Source organism: Lissotriton helveticus, chromosome 7 (genome assembly GCF_964261635.1).
Source record: "Lissotriton helveticus chromosome 7, aLisHel1.1, whole genome shotgun sequence".
NCBI classification, from domain to species: Eukaryota; Metazoa; Chordata; class Amphibia; order Caudata; family Salamandridae; genus Lissotriton; species Lissotriton helveticus.
In genome coordinates, this window is record NC_136068.1 from 783,388,987 (window position 1) to 783,408,830 (window position 19,844).

Below are 19,844 nucleotides of genomic sequence, written 5' to 3' on the forward strand. Positions count from 1 at the left end.
AGTCTTGCGTTAGTTTTATCGCCTATCCAAACACGTTGGGCGCCATGTAGTGTAGTTCCTATTATCCCAATAGGCTCTGCGCATTGGAATAATACCTCCAATAGTATAGACCTAGACCAGACGTTAACTAGGTCTTCTACTGTCGATATTAGACTTAAAGTTTTGGGTTTGCCAGCTAGCTCAGAGTTCACTAGAAACTTTCTCGAATAGACAAGGAGGAGTTGAACCTCCCTGGATAGACAAGAAGGGATTTAGTTTCTGACAACCATAGAACATGACAACTTTGCTCTCCCCTAATCAAGAGTGTATCTCTAGAGTCGTGTGAAAACAAAAGACAACTTATTTTACTCAGTCAGTACGTGCATTCTTAGTTTCACCAGATTGTAGAGAAAAAGAAGAGACGGGCGTGTTCAATAAAAGATGTTATTTATTGATCAGTCTCTTTTCTCGTACAAGAGAAATGAATCGATATTATTGCAATACTTATGGTTAAGTAAAGTGCATACAATAAAAGCAGAAGTATAAAATAATACTGTAAAAACATTTATATGGTTTCTAAGCCCTATGGTGGTTTAAAATGGATAAAATAGATACATACATATAAACATTTGACTAATCGTACTCAACTGGTGTTTCTAACTACGCCTACCCCTAGTGCACCTGACCTAAGCCTAATACGTGGGCGGGGATAGAAAGTAGCAGTCTAAGTTAAGTTTGTTTTGCCAAGTGACTGATTCAAGAATTCTCTGCAAGGGGTTATTCAGTTCCGTACCTTGAATCTAGGATGATTGAGGGATGGTATCTCTCATCTTTGGTCTCGATATTCCAGGCTGCCTGCAAGGGCTGCTCGGAAGCGCCGGAGCTGGATTTCTCGGCAGGAGAAAGGCAGCGTCTCGTTCTCAGCGCGTCAGGAAGGCGGGGCAGCTAGTGGGCTTCGCTCTCTGCTGGGCTTCGGCAAGTCTCGCTGCTCCGGTCTCGTCACCACCGTGTGTGTTTGCTTAAGGCAATATCGGTAATATTTATACCTGTAAGGTGCCGAGATTGACGTAAGGATGGACATAGATACGTCAAAAGGATGTCATACGAGCTGGTCGTTAGCGCATTCTTTTACTGAAGTTCTCGGTGAAATCAAAACAATGGCCGCAGGGTTTTTCCCAGGTTGTCATAGGTTTGATTTGTTTTGAGAACTCCGTATGCCTTATCAGGGGCTGGAGGAATATTGCTTGCCTAATTAGATGGCAAGCGTTATGACCTAATCAGATAACGCGCTCCTGTGCCGTGGTCTGGCGTAATCAGATAACGGTTTCTGCATCATGGGATGGCTGCTAGTTAACTCGTTAACCAGAATAGGGTCAGGAATAGGGGGATCGATACAGAACCTATAGGAATACATCACAGAACAAACTGAAATATGGGCTTGTCATCATGACTCTGCTTTTTCTTTGTATTGAAAATATGTGAATGGTCAACTGTAAAATAAGGAATGTTTGCCTGAAGCATAATATTTTGTATAAAAAGAGAAGGCTGGCTTTGTAAGATTGAGCAGTCTCCTGAGAATATACACCGTGTTGTACTTCTAGGACGCCTGTTACTTGGTTGCAGCCAATAAACTCGATCTTTGACTTCACCTAGAAGACTCTGAGTTTCTGTAGTCTGAAACAGGAAGAACCCGAAGTCCTAGGGTGTGTCCCTGGCACCGCTGGGTTCTGAAAAACCCAGTACTTCAAATGCGACGACAACAGCGGCAACACGCTTCTTCGTCTTCAGTCGCGCTTCCAGCTCCCAGCGATACGCAGTTTCTCAGAAGGCCCAGCTCAACAGCAGGCACTTCAATTCCCAGCAAGGGAAGGCAGGGAAGTTGGTTGATGAAGTCTGTTGTCCCTGAGACATCAGCAGGAGGCAAGCTCTATCTCAAACCATCGGAGATCCTTCATAAGTTGATTTGAAAGTAGCACAATATCCATTCTCCATTCTTTGGCAGTCAGGCAACCCCTGCAGGCCAAACCCCAACCAGCACTCAGCTTAGGGATAGTCTCCTCCTCAGTTTCTCTGGTTCCTCTCCTCAGCAAAGGTTCTTCTTGTTTCCCAAAAGTGATCTACAATTCTGGGGTCTGGGTCCCCATATTTATACTAGCAAATCATGTGTCCTCTGAGGGCAGAGGGTCCTGTACCCAGTCCAAACCAGTTCTGTGCAGTCCTGGAGCACTTTGTTGACAAGACTCCTTCTTTCCTTTGACTGTGTGGGCCAGGGACATCAGACGCACCATAGGAGGTGGAGCCAGCATTGTGGAAGGCAGGTCCAGCCCTATTCAGGTCCCAGGTGCAACTCCTCCCACCCATCTACATGCAAATAGGTATTTTCAGCCCTGTGCTGATTCACCCTGTCTCTTGAAATCCACCACCCCCTGTCACTCAAACTCCAGACATATACACAACCTAGCAGAGGCAGGCTTGGATAGCTAGGCAAGAAAATACCCACTTTCTAAAAGTGGTATTTTCAAATACAGTATGTTAAAACCAACTTCACTAAAAGATGAATTTTATCATTCTGAGTTCAGGCATACTAAACTCGAATTTCCACCTAGTTCCCGTAGTCAGTTAGGATTATAAGGTGTTATAATCAAACTGACCATGCTGGCCTATGGGGAACAGGTATCCTTGCAATAGTGAAAAAGGAAAATGGCTGTAATTCACTATCAGGACATGCCACACACATCAGGGCATGTCCTACTTTTTACCTACAAGGCACCCTGCCCTTGGGCCTACTATAAGGGTGACTAATATGCAGAAAAGGGAAGGTTTCGGGATTGGCAAGTGGGTGAACTTGCCCAGTCAACATGGCAGTACCAGACTGCACACAGGCGCTACAATGGCAGATCTGAGACACACTTTACAGGCTGCTTCTTTGGGTGGCACAACCAGTGCTGCAAGCCCACCAGCAGCATTTGATTTACAAACTCTGGGCACACACAGTGCACTGTACAAGGGTCTGAAAAGTATACCAAACCAGCCAGTCATGGAGTCACTAATCCATACATCAATTTACAATAGGGAGAGCATATGCACTTTAGCACTGATCAGCAGTGGTAAAGTGCCCAGAGTCATAAAACAGCCAGCAACAGGTCAGAAAAAATACAGGAGGAAGGCTCAAAGTTCAGGAATGACCCTGCAATAAGGGCCAAGTCCAACAGTAAGTTATAACCTATAGTAAATACTGATACTTTTTTATTTAACTAGCATGCTAACGTACAACAGTTAGGCTATTGACACAGTTGTTTCACTGGGGCACACCCAGTTACTTCTGAAAGACCTTAAAGCCAAACAAGTCTTGCTTGAGGTAGCAACTGGCGACCGCTGGCCTCCAGGCACTGCGAGTACAGAACCAAGCAGAGCTGACCAGATCGGGCCTGTCTTGTCACGTTATTTGGAACGGTAACCCCAATGCACCATGGTAAAGTGACGCTTATCCCACAGTTGCCCTGCGTGTAAACGAGGTGCCACGGGACAATAAATAGAACATGTCTGGTGAGGTAATGGTTCACCGTTGTGGGCGGGAGACACCCTCAGCACTATGATTTTAATACTGCTACGGCACTATTACCAACAACGATGGAAAAGTCATAAATGTGTCTTTGAGGAGGGAACACAATTGCTGTAACTGGAGACGAATATACCGAGGCTTCCAAAAGAAAGAACAATTAGTTGTAACTTTGGAGCGCAGCCAAAAGTGCTTTTGAATGATACTGCAGCTTCCACCCTGCTTATGTCACTTCCAGGGCCCCCCATCCCTGCCTCTAGTCAGGTATTAACATAGCTATATTTGTCAGCTTCTTACGTTAGAACCACATTCTGCCTGCTCTTGACATATTCCCTACATAGTCCCCCGCTTTGCACTTCGCCCCTTTACTGCTGATAGTGGCACGCGATGGCGGATGGAAGAGCGTCCCACCGGACGAACATACAGCCAGCAAAGCAGATGAAGTGGGCACCGTAGGGAATCACTAGCAGGAAGAAAAGCAAGTAGTCCCCAAAGGAAGACATAACGAGCTACAGTGTAAGTAAACTGTAGTTGGTCTGTGCTGCTCGGCAAAAAACGGAAATTATGTATCGAGAGCATTACCCAATAAGGAGCCAGGAAAGAAGAGTAGTGGAGGAGTGAACCAAAGGCAAGCTGGAGGCCGGATGCCACTCAGTACAGTGATTATAGCAGGTCTTTGACCAGCGCATGTGCGCTGCTTACGCTCGACCTAAAAAGATAGGTTTCCAGGATGTATGACTATGACCACTAGACATACTCTAGCACTGCCTTTTACTCAATATCCTCACCCACTCACACACTTTAATACACTCACACCATTTCCTCACACTCTTACATTCTCAATCGTTCTCATTTTGTTTCCGTCTCTCTCACTCACCCTCTCACACTTTTTTCACTCTAACACCCTCTCTCACACTCTTTCTCACTCTCTGTGCACTCTCTCAATTTCACGCTCTCACTTTCTCTGTCACTCTTTCACTCTCCCACCCTTACCCTCTCACTCTCATACTCTTTCTCACTCCCACTCTCATGTTATTACTCTCACACACTGTCTCTCACACTGCATCACTCACATTGTCACACCCTCTCTCTCTGTTTTGGTCTTTATTTCATTATCTCTCTTTCGATCTTACATTCATTTTCTTTTCTCATCCCCTACTCTACCTTTTTCTGACTTATGCTGAGGTTGCAATCTCGCCTTTTTTCAGGCTCCCTCTTTTTGCTCTTTGCTCTCTCCTTCCTTTTTCTCTCCCTCTTCTCTCTTTTTGTTCTCTTTCCTCTGTCTCGCCCTTCTCTCTGCTCCTTTTCTTTCTTTCTCCTCGTAACATCGAATGAGTATGATGTAAAAACAAAATCCCTTTAGTGGCTATATACGTTAGCTCGGCAGCTCTAGAAAAGCCTTGTCTGCACAGGAAGGCAAAAGAAAACCTTGCATTGTTTCTTCCTGTTTCGAACAAGGCTTCCAAGTGTTGAAAAAAGCCTGTCTCGTTGAGTGTCGTCTTTGGTGCAGTAGAGGAGAGAGAGGCTGTCTACTACTATGCTTTTTTTTTTAATGTTGAATACCCTACATTCAAATGTAAAAAGACTGATACTCAAGTTTATTTTTTGCCCGATGCTCCTAGAGAACGTTGGCTGAGGCAGAGCTGGGCATCTGACTCAAGCCTGGCTCAAGCTTTCGGTGTCTCGGCCACCTCTATACAGATACCATCAGTGCTTTTCTTAATGTCTAGGGAAGGTTGCTAGCATCTCTGCAGTAAGGGTGAGAACGTATACAGGACAGTGTAATATTATCTGTGTTCTGACAGGCGTAGTTCACAAACTCGCATTAAAGTTCATCCTGAGGCCAGTAAATGAAAACTTTCCCACTGGAAAAGGATTGCATTTTTCGTATCTTATTATCATAATTTTTATTTTTTATTTTGTAAGAATGCAGTGCAGCAGGGGAGCCAGCGTAAGTATGGCAGGGGAAGCAACAAGGGAGCTACCAGCCACTGGGTCTTATCAGGATATTATGGTCCTATGACCCTCGTGCCACTAGGGTCATAGGACCATATTATCCTGATAAGACCCACTTGTATAAAAAAATTTTAAACAGTATTTTAGCCTCCCAGATAGACCCCAAAATAAAGGGAAACCAGGGATCTATCTAGGTGATTTTATTTATCTTATGTAAAGCCCCCTCTTCAAATATATCAGAAGAGCTTCCCAACACTGTGGTTGAGCACACCCCGACTTGTAGTGGTCGGGGTGACCTGATGATGAAGCATGACACCACTAGGGTGTGTGAGGGTAATATAAACAAGATTAGTGTATTTCCCCAAACAAACATGGCTGCATTAGATACAACCATACAGTTAGACCACCCGAATAGCTCCTACTTCTCTTCCTTGTAGACCGTGGGCAAAGTTCACTATACTTCACCCAATTGACCTACCTGTGGTCCACTGGAGTATTTTTTCGTGTTGTACTTTTCTGGGAGGATATACTCCGGTTACCTCTCTTACCCTCAGGGTACCTGGTTCAGTCCAGTGCCCGTTTGTGTTTCCGACAATAGGTTACTGCCTGCTGAGGCCCAAAAAGAACCTTATTACCTTTCCAAACCAAAAGTTCTGGTCATACAGGTCTGTAGAATATCTAAACCTCCTAACCTTTTCTCCAATAGATGCTAAAAAAGCAAACATAAAAGGCCTGAGTCACCAAAAAGTGTGAAATTATGGGCTGGTTTCTACGAATCTGCTTGAAGGTACTTTTACATATTTTTGCTTTTCATAAAACAGGTACAAGTACAGGTGGAAAGCAGAGTCAGTTGCAGGTTTACAGATGAACTGTTGCTCGTATCATGAAGTTTTACGAGGACTGCTTAATCCCCCTGCACCTGTATTATATGCAGCACCCAATTCCACACAGTGAGAATGGCAACCACTGGGAAAATATTTCCCCCTTTGGGAAAAAAAGCCCTTCCCCAACACCGCCACCAAATCTGGGGGTGATTCATTAATCATTCCGTCCGGGAAGGTGAGTCACTTAGCTGGAATATGTCTCCGACTAGTTATATGTTGGCGAGAGAGTCAGATTTCAATTTATGAATGCCCACAAACATGCAGGTTTGTGAGCATTCATAAACTTACAACGCTAACCACGCTTTGTTCTGCCCACCTGCCACATCTTACTTTAGACTTTATACTGCAGACTTCTCCGCACTCGTGGTAGTGTAATCTGCAGTAGTAGACCCATTTACGTCTGCCAGAAATCCATGTGTGAATCTCTACTAAGTATAAATTAAGGCATTTTCAGTGTTGAATGTTTCTTTACAAATAAAAATGCATTTTTGATTTTTGCCAACGTTTTTAGAAAGTTAATTTTTTCAGAACGTGAATGGTTTGATCTGGTTTATATTAGTGATTTGCTTTAGTTTAAACAATGTTTAAAATATAATTTTACGGGATTGTTTAGATGTTATTTATTTGCTGCAGGTCACCTGAAAAAAATATGAAGAGAATTCCGTTGCACTCAATCGTACAGCTGGATCCCAGTGCTAAGCAAAAGGAAAGATCTATAGCACAGGTGATGTGCAGAGTTCTTACTCTGCGTTTATCTTACTCTAAAGTTTGTTCACTTCTCATAATCATGTCTTAATCTCCAGTGAACATCATATTAACATTATTGATTGAAGTTATTATGTTTTAAAGAGTCGAGAATTTGCATCTTTAATTTTCTAATTTTGAAAGAAAGAATCCAGTCTGATTATTCCTGTATTCCGATAGGTCTTGCTGAAAGTCTTATGTTCAAGTCAATCATTTCCCCTCTATCTTCAGGGCTAATACAAGAACTGCATTCTAGAATCAAGCATCTTAGTTGGCAGATTGTATTTTTCATAACATTTTAGACGATAAAATTGATAGCATTAAGATTCTACACTTCATAGTAAAGCGCAGGAGGCAGCTTTCTCGAGAAAAACGACGAATTCCTTTACGCTCAATTGTGTACGCCATAAAAATGGTGACACAAAGGAAGTTTAACCACCTCGTTTAAAATTTGCAAATGCGGCTTTTAAAATTGTGATGCTTTTTTTAAAAACTTGCACACATTTTTCACTAAATTGTTTCACAAACCAAACAGATTTTCTATCTCGAGATCCCCACCCACCAGGGGGCCATATTTAAAAATCCCTTCAAAGGGGTGTAGTTGGTCTTCCTCATTGGCCATTCACTCAAGATTAATGAGAGATGAGACCAGTGAGAGTACTCCTGAATCCCACTTTTACCTATGCCTTGTCACTATGTTTGTATACATTGAACTATCTACCGTTTTCAGTCCTCACTTCATGATGTTAAAAGAAAACCTTAATGATCGACTACACAACAGGAGAGTCCTCCTGGGGGGGATAAGGTCTAGGGTTCCTCTGCTGTAACCAGTATATTCATTTTTTGTCAAAGTTTAGTTACTCCTGGTCTGGTGTGCATTTTGTTGACTCATCGTAGTCCTCCCAGTAGGTTGTGCTCCCTGAATGATAGTACATATTTGAGTTTTATTATTATGCATGTCCCTATGTAGGAACTGATCATGCATTCTACATGTGCAGACATGCAGAAACGAGAGATGCAACATTGGCGATTTGCTTAACCACTGGCATGTGGCATGTATTTCAGTATCGCCAGATTCCTTATATTGAGCAGGAAGTATATGTCCCCCATAAGCAGTGGCCCAGGACACCAAAAGAAATACAGGACAAATTATGCTCCTATGGTGGCTGAGCACAGAAAACCTGTGTTGGCTAGCCATGTCTGCTTCTACCCTCTTAACTAAGACGCCATTCTAACTTTTTTGAGTTCATAAATAAAGACACTCAGCAGATCCTCATCCGCTAGAAATACAGGGCTTTATCAAGACTGCGGCCATACAGTGGTGTAGTGTGGTACAGATTGATGCTGCACTGGATCGTTTGTGCCGTTCATTGTTGTTTTAAAACTAACAAAGGAGTTTAGGGAGAACAATCTAAGTATATAGGTGTGCTAAACACCATCATAAATAGGTCCTCTAGCTGTTCAGAATGAACCAAAAAACGAGAACGAGGATGCTCCATGGCTAGCTAGCTCCGAAGTCTTCCAAAGGATATGTAAAATGAAACAGTTAAAGTTGAAGAACATATCTATAACTACCAGAATTGCAACTTGTAAACCACAGAGGCACTATGCAAGGCCGGACAGAACCCTATAAGGTAATATAGTTAATGATGTGACTCTCTCCAGAGTTGATAGAATCCATGTCACATATTATAAATGAAAGATTAGTGTTTTTGGAAAATTGGTAGTAAACAAACGGTGTAAAGAAAATGTATGGGGCTTAATGTGCAAAGAAATAAAAATGGCACACAGTTCTGCCTTCTCTAATTAGTGTAAAATTTGCATACGGCGCTGTAAGAAATGGTGTTGCCCAAATCTCAAAGGGGGGGGTAGCACGGACCAAGCGGGCCGGCCAAACTTCGAGAACATGTGAAGCACTTACGCAGTACCCATAGACGACACACCAGGCACACCACAAAAGAGGCAGGACACCAGTCTGAGTTGGAAAATTAAGAAGTTTAGTGTCTCCAACCTGCAAAGGAAAAATGCATAACAGTGGTATCATCACATGGCGCCTACTGGCACCAGAGCCCAGTGTATCAAGGGGGGTTATTTACATGGGAAGTAAGGGCTGAGTCTGTAAGTCCATATCTGTAAATAAAGAAGAATCAATTAACATTGAACCTGGGGCCAACTCAGGCTCTCATCCTTAGTGATGGGCTGTAATGCAAAATACCATCAACATGGGTACATACCGTGCACTATAACTCCAGCCCAACCCCTGTAGAGGAAAACTTCATGGCAGTACAGCATATAATATCAGGCAGGAGCACCTGTAATTAATCAGCGAGGCTTCCTCCACCATAAACCTGTGGGTATCAAATATCAGCCTAAAACGCATTTAACGTGGGCATAAACCGGGGCCTGGAATAACATGTCAGGCCAGCATGGGGCTCACCAGGCCCAAACCTGTAAGAAAAGGCACCTTCACTTGCCCTGTGGGCACCAAAGCATACAATCACCCATCATGTGTAAAACAACAGTATACCTGGGCCTCAATAACCTTAGTGTAGGCATAACATTAGCATAATCACATTAGCAGGGAAATCAGCCTACAATCAAAACTAGGCACAGAAGCGCACCACACCTGTAAAGGAAAAGTCACATTCACCTGCCCGGGGGCACAAAAGCCTTAGTTATAAAATCCTCTAGGCAGGGGCGCAATAACCTAAGCACCCAGCATTGACATACGGTGTGGCCGTGACTCAGGGGCTTTAATAATTCCTTGGGGGACCCAGGGGCACAGCAATGACCACTAGCCTACACCAGTTGACATTTTTCAGGCTGTTGTCCAGTTCAGGGTAAGTTTACCATCCAGGGTCTCTAATTTCCCAAGTTCTAGGGGGGGGGGGCGGATACCGACCCTGTGCCCCGTTGCCCTCTCCACCCCCTCACACAGTCTGTATAGGGCCCCACTCACCGGGCTACTTGATGCTCCCTGTGGGATTCAGCTCCTCAATCCTGCGCAGGCCACTCGGGCCTGCAAGGCCTCACTCAGGCCTCTGCTGCACAACCGGGGCTCCCTCTCCACTACGGGGGCCCCGCAAAACGCCTCCCACTGGCTTTGGGCCTCCCTTGGGCTCCTCTCTTCTCTGAAGGGCCCGGGCCCCTCAACCACAGGACGCAGGGCTCTTCTCCGAGGAGGGGGGCAGGCACCAACCTCGTGCCTCGATGCCCTCTCCTCTCTTGGGACGACAGCCGGGCTCCTCCTTCCTCACGGGGGGGCCCGGGACTTAAAGGCAGCCTCCGCGAGGCTTCAGGCCGCAACCAGGGCTCACTTCAGCTTCGAGGGGGAGGGGGCAGGCACCGGCAATGTGCCTCGAGGCCCCTCCCCTTCCCGCGGCGTCACCCGGGCCCCTCTTCCTCACGGGGGCCCGGGGGGGTTTGATAGGCCTCTGGGCGGCGCAATGGGGCTCCCTCCTCCTCAGGGGAGCCCCGCAGTCTCTTTGCTCCTCCGGCCGCCTCCGGTCGGGAGGCGGGGCTGGCACCGACAGTGTGCCCCGGCCCCGCCTAACTCACCGGCCTCTCACTCGGGGGCACAGACCGGCGGGGTGGCCTCCCGCTCCGGTCGCTTCTCCCGGGGCTCCCTCCTCTGCACGGGGGCCCCCCAACGGCACTTCACCTGGGTCCCCCTCCCTCACGGGGACCCAGGGCTTCGGTCGGCTCCGCTTCTCTGGCTCTGCCGGCCGGCAGCCAATCACGACGTGGCCTTCAAGGGCACGGCCGCGTCGACCAATCCCTGCGCGGCGTGGCTGGGGGGCGTGGCGGTAGACGTCACCGGCGCCCCAGTCACGTGATGCGGGTCGGGCCGGCTTCAAGGCCTAGCGCGGCCTTCACCTCACATCGGCGGCCCTCTCCTGGCACCGGGGGCCGCCGCAACGATGCACACTTCAGCGGGGGTTCCCAAGACAGCGCCGGGCCGCGGCGGTGATTTCGGCGGCAATAAGGGGTAGGCTCCCTTTCTGATTAATTAATTATATAGCGGACAGCGCGCCAAAACGAGGGTAGGCTCCTCCAGCGCTATTTCTCCTCACAGTCTTCTCAGCAACCGGCGCAATTCACAGCGCACTGCTCCTCCCTCTGCCCACTACCTCAGCTCCTTCCTCAGACCACGCAGATGGGGCAGGAATTTAGCACTTCTCCAGCGCTTCGCGATTACAGCGCTTGTTAGGCAGGCTTTTCAGCACTAGGGGGCCACAACAGTCCCAGGGACCCAGCGCTTTCACAGGGCCTCACAGCACCTCAGCCAGCAACAATTCTTTTGGGGGCACAATCTTCCCCATGGTGCTTCAAAGGAGGCAGACAGTCCCACAGCAGTTCCTCAGGGGCACACTCCTCACCTCCTAGGTGCTTCTCCACACAGCGCTGACGTGGTACCCGGTCCAAACAGCTTCAGTGACCTGGGTAGGGGCTCTCCCTTGTCATGGGCCCAGGGGACAGTAGAGTAGGGGGTTTTAGGGGTGCAGGGCCCAGCTCACAGGCCCATGTGGCGGTAGCTCCTTGTAGCAGGTCCCCTCTCTTTCTTGTCCCAGCGCTGACTGACTCTCTGGTGGCACATCCCTCTTATTTATACCCTCCTCCCAGGCAGTGCCAGAGCCTTCTAGAATGTTGGCAGAACTAGCCTAAACTGGCTCAAGGGGATGGGGTGAGCACCCTGGGTGCCAGGCTTTCCCTCCAAATGCTAGGGGTAGCTGGGTAATAATAGCTAGACTGCTGACCTATGGCAGTACAGTGGCAAAACCCATGGCCATGGCATCCATTTTAAAAACAGTACATTTTAGTCAGGTGCATTTTTAAAATGGGGAAATTTACAAGTGCTCACACCATTACTTGACATTACATTTTTAACAAGGTGTCTCACACCACTCATGGCCTATACAGGTTTAATCCCATGGGGGAGACATTTCAGACAAGGGGGTCAAAAGCGAAAAATTTTTGGGGAAAAGGCCAAGTCCAACACAGCTCCCCCCCAGCCAAAAGCCAGGGTAGAGCGATCAATACCTTGATGGGCTTCCCTGCTTGGGGCGGAAAAAGGTGGACGCAGGCCTGCAACTACAGGAGCACCTGCAGTCTCTTTTCCACTCTGGAACCCAATGGTTCTCTCTCGCAACCCTCCCTTCATCAACAAAACCACCCCACTGGTGTTCCCTAGTGGGATGTGGCCAGGACTGGCCTCTAGGCCATCCAGAAATCTCTGGCCCTTGTTTTTTCCTAGAGTGGGAGGCTCTAGCCTCAGGCTTGTAATGCTCTTGGACCACTCTCTTCCTTCCAAATTGCCACTGGTCCACCCACCTGGGGTCTACACCCTCAGGCTGACCAGCTCTCAGGGGCGAGGCTCTCCTCCCCCTACCTCTCCTAGGGTTCCGCCATCTCCTTCTCCTGGGGACACCCTCACACAACCACTCTCTCCCCAACCTGGAGTCGAAACCCTCAGGTTGCACCGGTGACAGGGGCGAGTCCTCCCTCTCCCTGCACCCCCTCCCAGAGTTCCGCACCCTCCTAACTGGAGTAGTACCCCTGAGAGTCAACTTTGGGGGGACTCTGAACACAGATGTCCCACCCGCCAGGTCCGGAAAACCCTCAACCTGGCCACCCAACCCGGGATCTGTGCCCTTTGGCTGAGCCGGTGACAGAGGAGAGACCTTGCCCCCTCTGCACCCCCTCCCAGAGTTCCGCACCCTCCCACCGGGAGAAGTACCCCTGGGAGTCAAACTGGTAGGGACCTGGGTTACAGGTACCCCACCATCCAGGACAGGCAACCCCTGAACCTGGAACCCCAGTCCAGGATCTAAACCCCGTGACTGGTCAGACCCCCGAACCACTGGAGCTCTGGTTACTGATACTCCGGGTTCTCCTGATACTAGGGGATCCCCTTCATGAGAAGGCACATCAGGACAGCCTAGGCTCCCAACCTGGGGTTCCTTAAAAGAACTCTCCAGGCCCTGTGACTGCAGTTGGGGCACCTCGGGACACCTCCCCGTCTCACTCCCTCCTATAGATGGGATGTGAGGCCCTACAACCCGCCCACTATCCTGGGACCTAGCTGGGCTTCTCACCTCTCCCGCCACGCTGGGTCGGAAGATCCCTGCATCACTCCTTTCTGGGTCACTCCCCAATGTCTTCCCAGACGCTCTGGCACTTACCCAGAGGTCTGCCTCCCGTGCAAGTTCCCTGGGGTCTGAGAACCTACACTGCAACAGATGGTGACGCAGACTTGGGACACAACTCCTCAGCATGTGCTCCCGAATAACGGCATGGCACAGCCCTTCCCAATCCTCTACTGCTCTCCTCACCACCCAATCCTCCAATGCAGTCCAACACTCCTCCTCATACTCTCCCCAGGACTGGTGGGACAGTTTTCCCCTGCCCCTGAACACTAACCCGTCCCCCTCTTTGCACGGTCTCCTGGGCATCTGGAATGGGACTCCTTGCACTGGACCTACACTCGCTGCCACCACTGGATCCCACCCTTACTGGTGAATCCAGACTACACAACCCACTCTCAGGGGACAACCTACCCACCTGAGCTGATCTCTCTCTGGCGAAAGCCCTCTCCGCCGCCGCCATCCTCTCCTGGGCTAGGACCATTTCTGTCTCTAGCCTCTGCTCCTGAATCCTCAGCTGCGCTAATTCTGTGGCCTGCTCAAACCTGAGCTTCGCCAACGCCAGCTGATGCTCCCTTTCTTCCCTCCTATCTACCCACTCTTCTGGGGACAGGGAAAGGGATGGGGCAGTGCCCCCGGGACAGGACCCAGTGCGAGACTCCCTATCTATGGTGTCCTCATCAGCTACTGGTGTCTCTGCCCTATTAAACTCTTCCTCCTCTTCATCGGGGTAACTACTTCCCAGGGTTCTGGATGGGGAGCCCTCTCTTTGGCCTCTAACCCACTGACCCTTCAAAAACTCGGGAGGGTAGTCAGACAAGTCCCCACCAATCTCTAAGGGCTCTCCCCTCTTGAGGGCCTCATAGAGAAACAACTTTCTCCTAATGTTTCCTACTGGGGGTATCCCTCTCTCCTTGAGGAAATCTATGACTTCCTGCTCGGTGTACTCCATCAGGTCCATTTCGTCCAAAACCAACCCCATCGTGGCGAGGTACACCCGGGACACACCCTCCCAGTGGAACAAGGGGACACAATTCCACAACAACACTTTTCAGGAGGAAGCAATACAAAGTCACAATGTTCAGCCAAACAATAATCCCCACAACAAGGCTATGATCACTCTCAAAGCTCTACTTTTGGTGTAACCCGTGGCCGCTGTGGTACTGCGCAAACACAAGTCCTATCCCACCGCTGCCACCAATGTAAGAAATGGTGTTGCCCAAATCTCAAAGGGGGGGGTAGCACGGACCAAGCGGGCAGGCCAAACTTCGAGAACATGTGAAGCACTTACGCAGTACCCATAGACGACACACCAGGCACACCACAAAAGAGGCAGGACACCAGTCTGAGTTGGAAAATTAAGAAGTTTAGTGTCTCCAACCTGCAAAGGAAAAATGCATAACAGTGGTATCATCACATGGCGCCTACTGGCACCAGAGCCCAGTGTGTCAAGGGGGGTTATTTACATGGGAAGTAAGGGCTGAGTCTGTAAGTCCATATCTGTAAATAAAGAAGAATCAATTAACATTGAACCTGGGGCCAACTCAGGCTCTCATCCTTAGTGATGGGCTGTAATGCAAAATACCATCAACATGGGTACACACCGTGCACTATAACTCCAGCCCAACCCCTGTAGAGGAAAACTTCATGGCAGTACAGCATATAATATCAGGCAGGAGCACCTGTAATTAATCAGCGAGGCTTCCTCCACCATAAACCTGTGGGTATCAAATATCAGCCTAAAACGCATTTAACGTGGGCATAAACCGGGGCCTGGAATAACATGTCAGGCCAGCATGGGGCTCACCAGGCCCAAACCTGTAAGAAAAGGCACCTTCACTTGCCCTGTGGGCACCAAAGCATACAATCACCCATCATGTGTAAAACAACAGTATACCTGGGCCTCAATAACCTTAGTGTAGGCATAACATTAGCATAATCACATTAGCAGGGAAATCAGCCTACAATCAAAACTAGGCACAGAAGCGCACCACACCTGTAAAGGAAAAGTCACATTCACCTGCCCGGGGGCACAAAAGCCTTAGTTATAAAATCCTCTAGGCAGGGGCGCAATAACCTAAGCACCCAGCATTGACATACGGTGTGGCCGTGACTCAGGGGCTTTAATAATTCCTTGGGGGACCCAGGGGCACAGCAATGACCACTAGCCTACACCAGTTGACATTTTTCAGGCTGTTGTCCAGTTCAGGGTAAGTTTACCATCCAGGGTCTCTAATTTCCCAAGTTCTAGGGGGGGGGTCGGACACCGACCCTGTGCCCCGTTGCCCTCTCCACCCCCTCACACAGTCTGTATAGGGCCCCACTCACCGGGCTACTTGATGCTCCCTGTGGGATTCAGCTCCTCAATCCTGCGCAGGCCACTCGGGCCTGCAAGGGCTCACTCAGGCCTCTGCTGCACAACCGGGGCTCCCTCTCCACTACGGGGGCCCCGCAAAACGCCTCCCACTGGCTTTGGGCCTCCCTTGGGCTCCTCTCTTCTCTGAAGGGCCCGGGCCCCTCAACCACAGGACGCAGGGCTCTTCTCCGAGGAGGGGGGCAGGCACCGACCACGTGCCTCGATGCCCTCTCCTCTCTTGGGACGACAGCCGGGCCCCTCCTTCCTCACGGGGGGGCCCGGGACTTAAAGGCAGCCTCCGCGAGGCTTCAGGCCGCAACCAGGGCTCACTTCAGCTTCGAGGGGGAGGGGGCAGGCACCGGCAATGTGCCTCGAGGCCCCTCCCCTTCCCGCGGCGTCACCCGGGCCCCTCTTCCTCACGGGGGCCCGGGGGGGTTCGATAGGCCTCTGGGCGGCGCAATCGGGACTCCCTCCTCCTCAGGGGAGCCCCGCAGTCTCTTTGCTCCTCCGGCCGCCTCCGGTCGGGAGGTGGGGCTGGCACCGACAGTGTGCCCCGGCCCCGCCTAACTCACCGGCCTCTCACTCGGGGGCACAGACCGGCGGGGTGGCCTCCCGCTCCGGTCGCTTCTCCCGGGGCTCCCTCCTCTGCACGGGGGCCCCGCAACGGCACTTCACCTGGGTCCCCCTCCCTCACGGGGACCCAGGGCTTCCGTCGGCTCCGCTTCTCTGGCTCTGCCGGCCGGCAGCCAATCACGACGCGGCCTTCAGGGGCACGGCCGCGTTGACCAATCCCTGCGCGGCGTGGCTGGGGGGCGTGGCGGTAGACGTCACCGGCGCCCCAGTCACGTGATGCGGGTCGGGCCGGCTTCAAGGCCTAGCGCGGCCTTCACCTCACATCGGCGGCCCTCTCCTGGCACCGGGGGCCGCCGCAACGATGCACACTTCAGCGGGGGTTCCCAAGACAGCGCCGGGCCGCGGCGGTGATTTCGGCGGCAATAAGGGGTAGGCTCCCTTTCTGATTAATTAATTATATAGCGGACAGCGCGCCAAAACGAGGGTAGGCTCCTCCAGCGCTATTTCTCCTCACAGTCTTCTCAGCAACCGGCGCAATTCACAGCGCACTGCTCCTCCCTCTGCCCACTACCTCAGCTCCTTCCTCAGACCACGCAGATGGGGCAGGAATTTAGCACTTCTCCAGCGCTTCGCGATTACAGCACTTGTTAGGCAGGCTTTTCAGCACTAGGGGGCCACAACAGTCCCAGGGACCCAGCGCTTTCACAGGGCCTCACAGCACCTCAGCCAGCAACAATTCTTTTGGGGGCACAATCTTCCCCATGGTGCTTCAAAGGAGGCAGACAGTCCCACAGCAGTTCCTCAGGGGCACACTCCTCACCTCCTAGGTGCTTCTCCACACAGCGCTGACGTCGTACCCGGTCCAAACAGCTTCAGTGACCTGGGTAGGGGCCCTCCCTTGTCATGGGCCCAGGGGACAGTAGAGTAGGGGGTTTTAGGGGTGCAGGGCCCAGCTCACAGGCCCATGTGGCGGTAGCTCCTTGTAGCAGGTCCCCTCTCTTTCTTGTCCCAGCGCTGACTGACTCTCTGGTGGCACATCCCTCTTATTTATACCCTCCTCCCAGGCAGTGCCAGAGCCTTCTAGAATGTTGGCAGAACTAGCCTAAACTGGCTCAAGGGGAGGGGGTGAGCACCCTGGGTGCCAGGCTTTCCCTCCAAATGCTAGGGGTAGCTGGGTAATAATAGCTAGACTGCTGACCTATGGCAGTACAGTGGCAAAACCCATGGCCATGGCATCCATTTTAAAAACAGTACATTTTAGTCAGGTGCATTTTTAAAATGGGGAAATTTACAAGTGCTCACACCATTACTTGACATTACATTTTTAACAAGGTGTCTCACACCACTCATGGCCTATACAGGTTTAATCCCATGGGGGAGACATTTCAGACAAGGGGGTCAAAAGCGAAAAATTTTGGGGGAAAAGGCCAAGTCCAACAGGCGCCTACTCAGAATTCCAGATTAACCAGTCCTTATCACAATAAGAAGAGCGAAAAAGAAACATCTAAAATTTATGAGATTAATTTAATACTGGTATACCATTCCAAAGCCGTACCAGAACTCAACTAGGGGTAAAAATAATCAAAAATCGAGTAGACCAAGTGTAACTTTTTACACCTGAAGCTGATCCAAAACATAAATATTACTTCAGATCTTGCATTAGTGCAAAACACAGACTGAGAACACAAAGGGGTATATTATCAAGGGGGGTTATCTCCGCTTTTTTTGGCTTTAAAAGCCAAGAAAGCGGAGATAAAATGATCTCCCTATTACCTAGCTGTCGCTAACAGCAGTTAGCGACAGCTAGTAGGAGATAGCGACCATCTTGGGCCCCACTTTGCATGTCAGTGATATTTATCACTAATGACATGCAAAGTGGGCGTGCCAAGATGTTAGCGACTGGAAACAGTCGCTAACATCGCTATCTCCTATTACCAACTTTTGGAGATATTCGCGCTAAGCGCGAATATCTCCAAAAGCTAACACCTGCCCTGAGCAGTTCTTAGCCATGTTATCCAATGGGAGGTGGATAACATGGCTAAGAGCATTAGCTCGGTAATGCATGAATATCGCTGACTTTTCAGCGATATTCATGCATTGCGGCCGTTTATTATCGCATTTGCGATAAACCTTGGTAATACCAAGGTTTATCTGCGGTAAAAATCACCGCAGCGGTAAAATTTTCTCTCTAACCAAGCAATAACGATAATTATCGCTATTGCTTGGTAATATGCCCCAAAGTTGCTGATTATTGAGGCTGAACATTGATTACACAATAATACCAGTACTCAATCCCAAATGTGCCTGATATAAGAATCCATGATACTGGAATTGAACCTGATCCAAAATATACTGAGAGAGATTGTGAGGTATTGTCATTTAGTCATATGAATTCGTAAGAGTAACTCTTGCAAAGACCATCCTCAGTAGTCCCACAGTACTAAGACTGAAATTATTCCTTTAGGTCTAATCTGCAGAGTCCCACAGGTTAATTGTGGTGCTTTGCAGCGACCTCCTGTTGAGTTAAAGGGTTATCAAAGAATAAAAGCAACACAAGCTAGGCCTGTTGAAAACAGTACCTTTTTTTATTTTAGAGTTTTATATAGCACGAAGTCGACCCGTAGGTATCAGAGCGCATTACATGAGCACCAGTCACCTTACAGACATGCACATTCATTTTTGGTAGGCACTGGGAGATTAAGTGATTTGCTCAGAATCAGAGGATGTCGAGGATCCCTGCCGAGATACGACCTATTTTCCTCAACTTCGAGTTTGTCTACTCTGGCCGTTAGGCCACTTCCTCACCCCATATATTTTTATTATGGATCAGTAGTTCTGACTTAAGCCATTCAAGTTGCAGGATTTCAACAATATAATATTCATAGTACTAGACCCTGGAAGGTCCCTAAATATGGTACTACATCTTGTGGGGTCCATGCGAACAACTCGCAATTAGTCATGGCCACAAGACTGTTCATACTGGCCCAAGCACCTGATTGGGTGAGGCGCAGGTGTACAATTGAAGGGAGAAGGAAGAGGTTTGGTGTTCTGAGCTCATGTTCCTCACTCCCTTTGGTCTGAGATAAACTTACCTTTTAAAAGTCTGCTGCTTCCTGCATCTTGCTTTGCCATACTACCAATCCCCCCATTAATTTTCCCATTTCTAGACTATGGAACATTTCCTTATTTTAATTTCATCTAATGTATTGAGGCCCAGTTCTCATACCATTCTTACTTTGATGCAACTCAAGCGAATTATTTCGAAATTTGTATAATTTTTTTCCATATTGGTGCTATAATGTTTTATACCGGATTTTGTGAATATATTGCTTTACTTGGGCTGCTACCTCAACAATACATGTCCTCAAATAAGCAGGACTTTTACGCTTGCTTTGCCAGTTATTCAGCATTTCATTATGCATGTACCAGAACTTGAATATACATGTACCAGAACTTGAATATGCTTTGATCTTATATAAAAGAAACGTATCAAGATACTGGAAAAATTACAGAATACCAATGTTATGGACTTCATACTTCAAGGGTAGGGCATAGCACTTTTAACACAAAGGCTTGTTAGTTGTTGATAAGGTGTGACACTTAAGCTGCGTCCAATTAGCATGCTAAACTTTCAGCAGCCATCAACAAAC

At 48.9% G+C, this 19,844-nt stretch overlaps 1 protein-coding gene across 7 annotated transcripts in view; it reads left to right on the forward strand.

Annotated features, from left to right (window-relative positions):
- Positions 1–19,844, forward strand: part of LOC144769184 (uncharacterized) — a 4,448,662-nt gene that overhangs the window by 2,505,546 nt on the left and 1,923,272 nt on the right. For all 7 annotated transcript variants that reach the window (XR_013598674.1, XR_013598675.1, XM_078653198.1 and 4 more), the window contains one exon: positions 7,012–7,102. Coding sequence is in view for 5 of the 7 variants with exons in the window: in XM_078653198.1 (XP_078509324.1) it covers positions 7,012–7,102 (91 nt within the window). In the remaining 2 variants the exon portion in view is untranslated. The remainder of the gene's footprint in view (positions 1–7,011; positions 7,103–19,844) is intronic.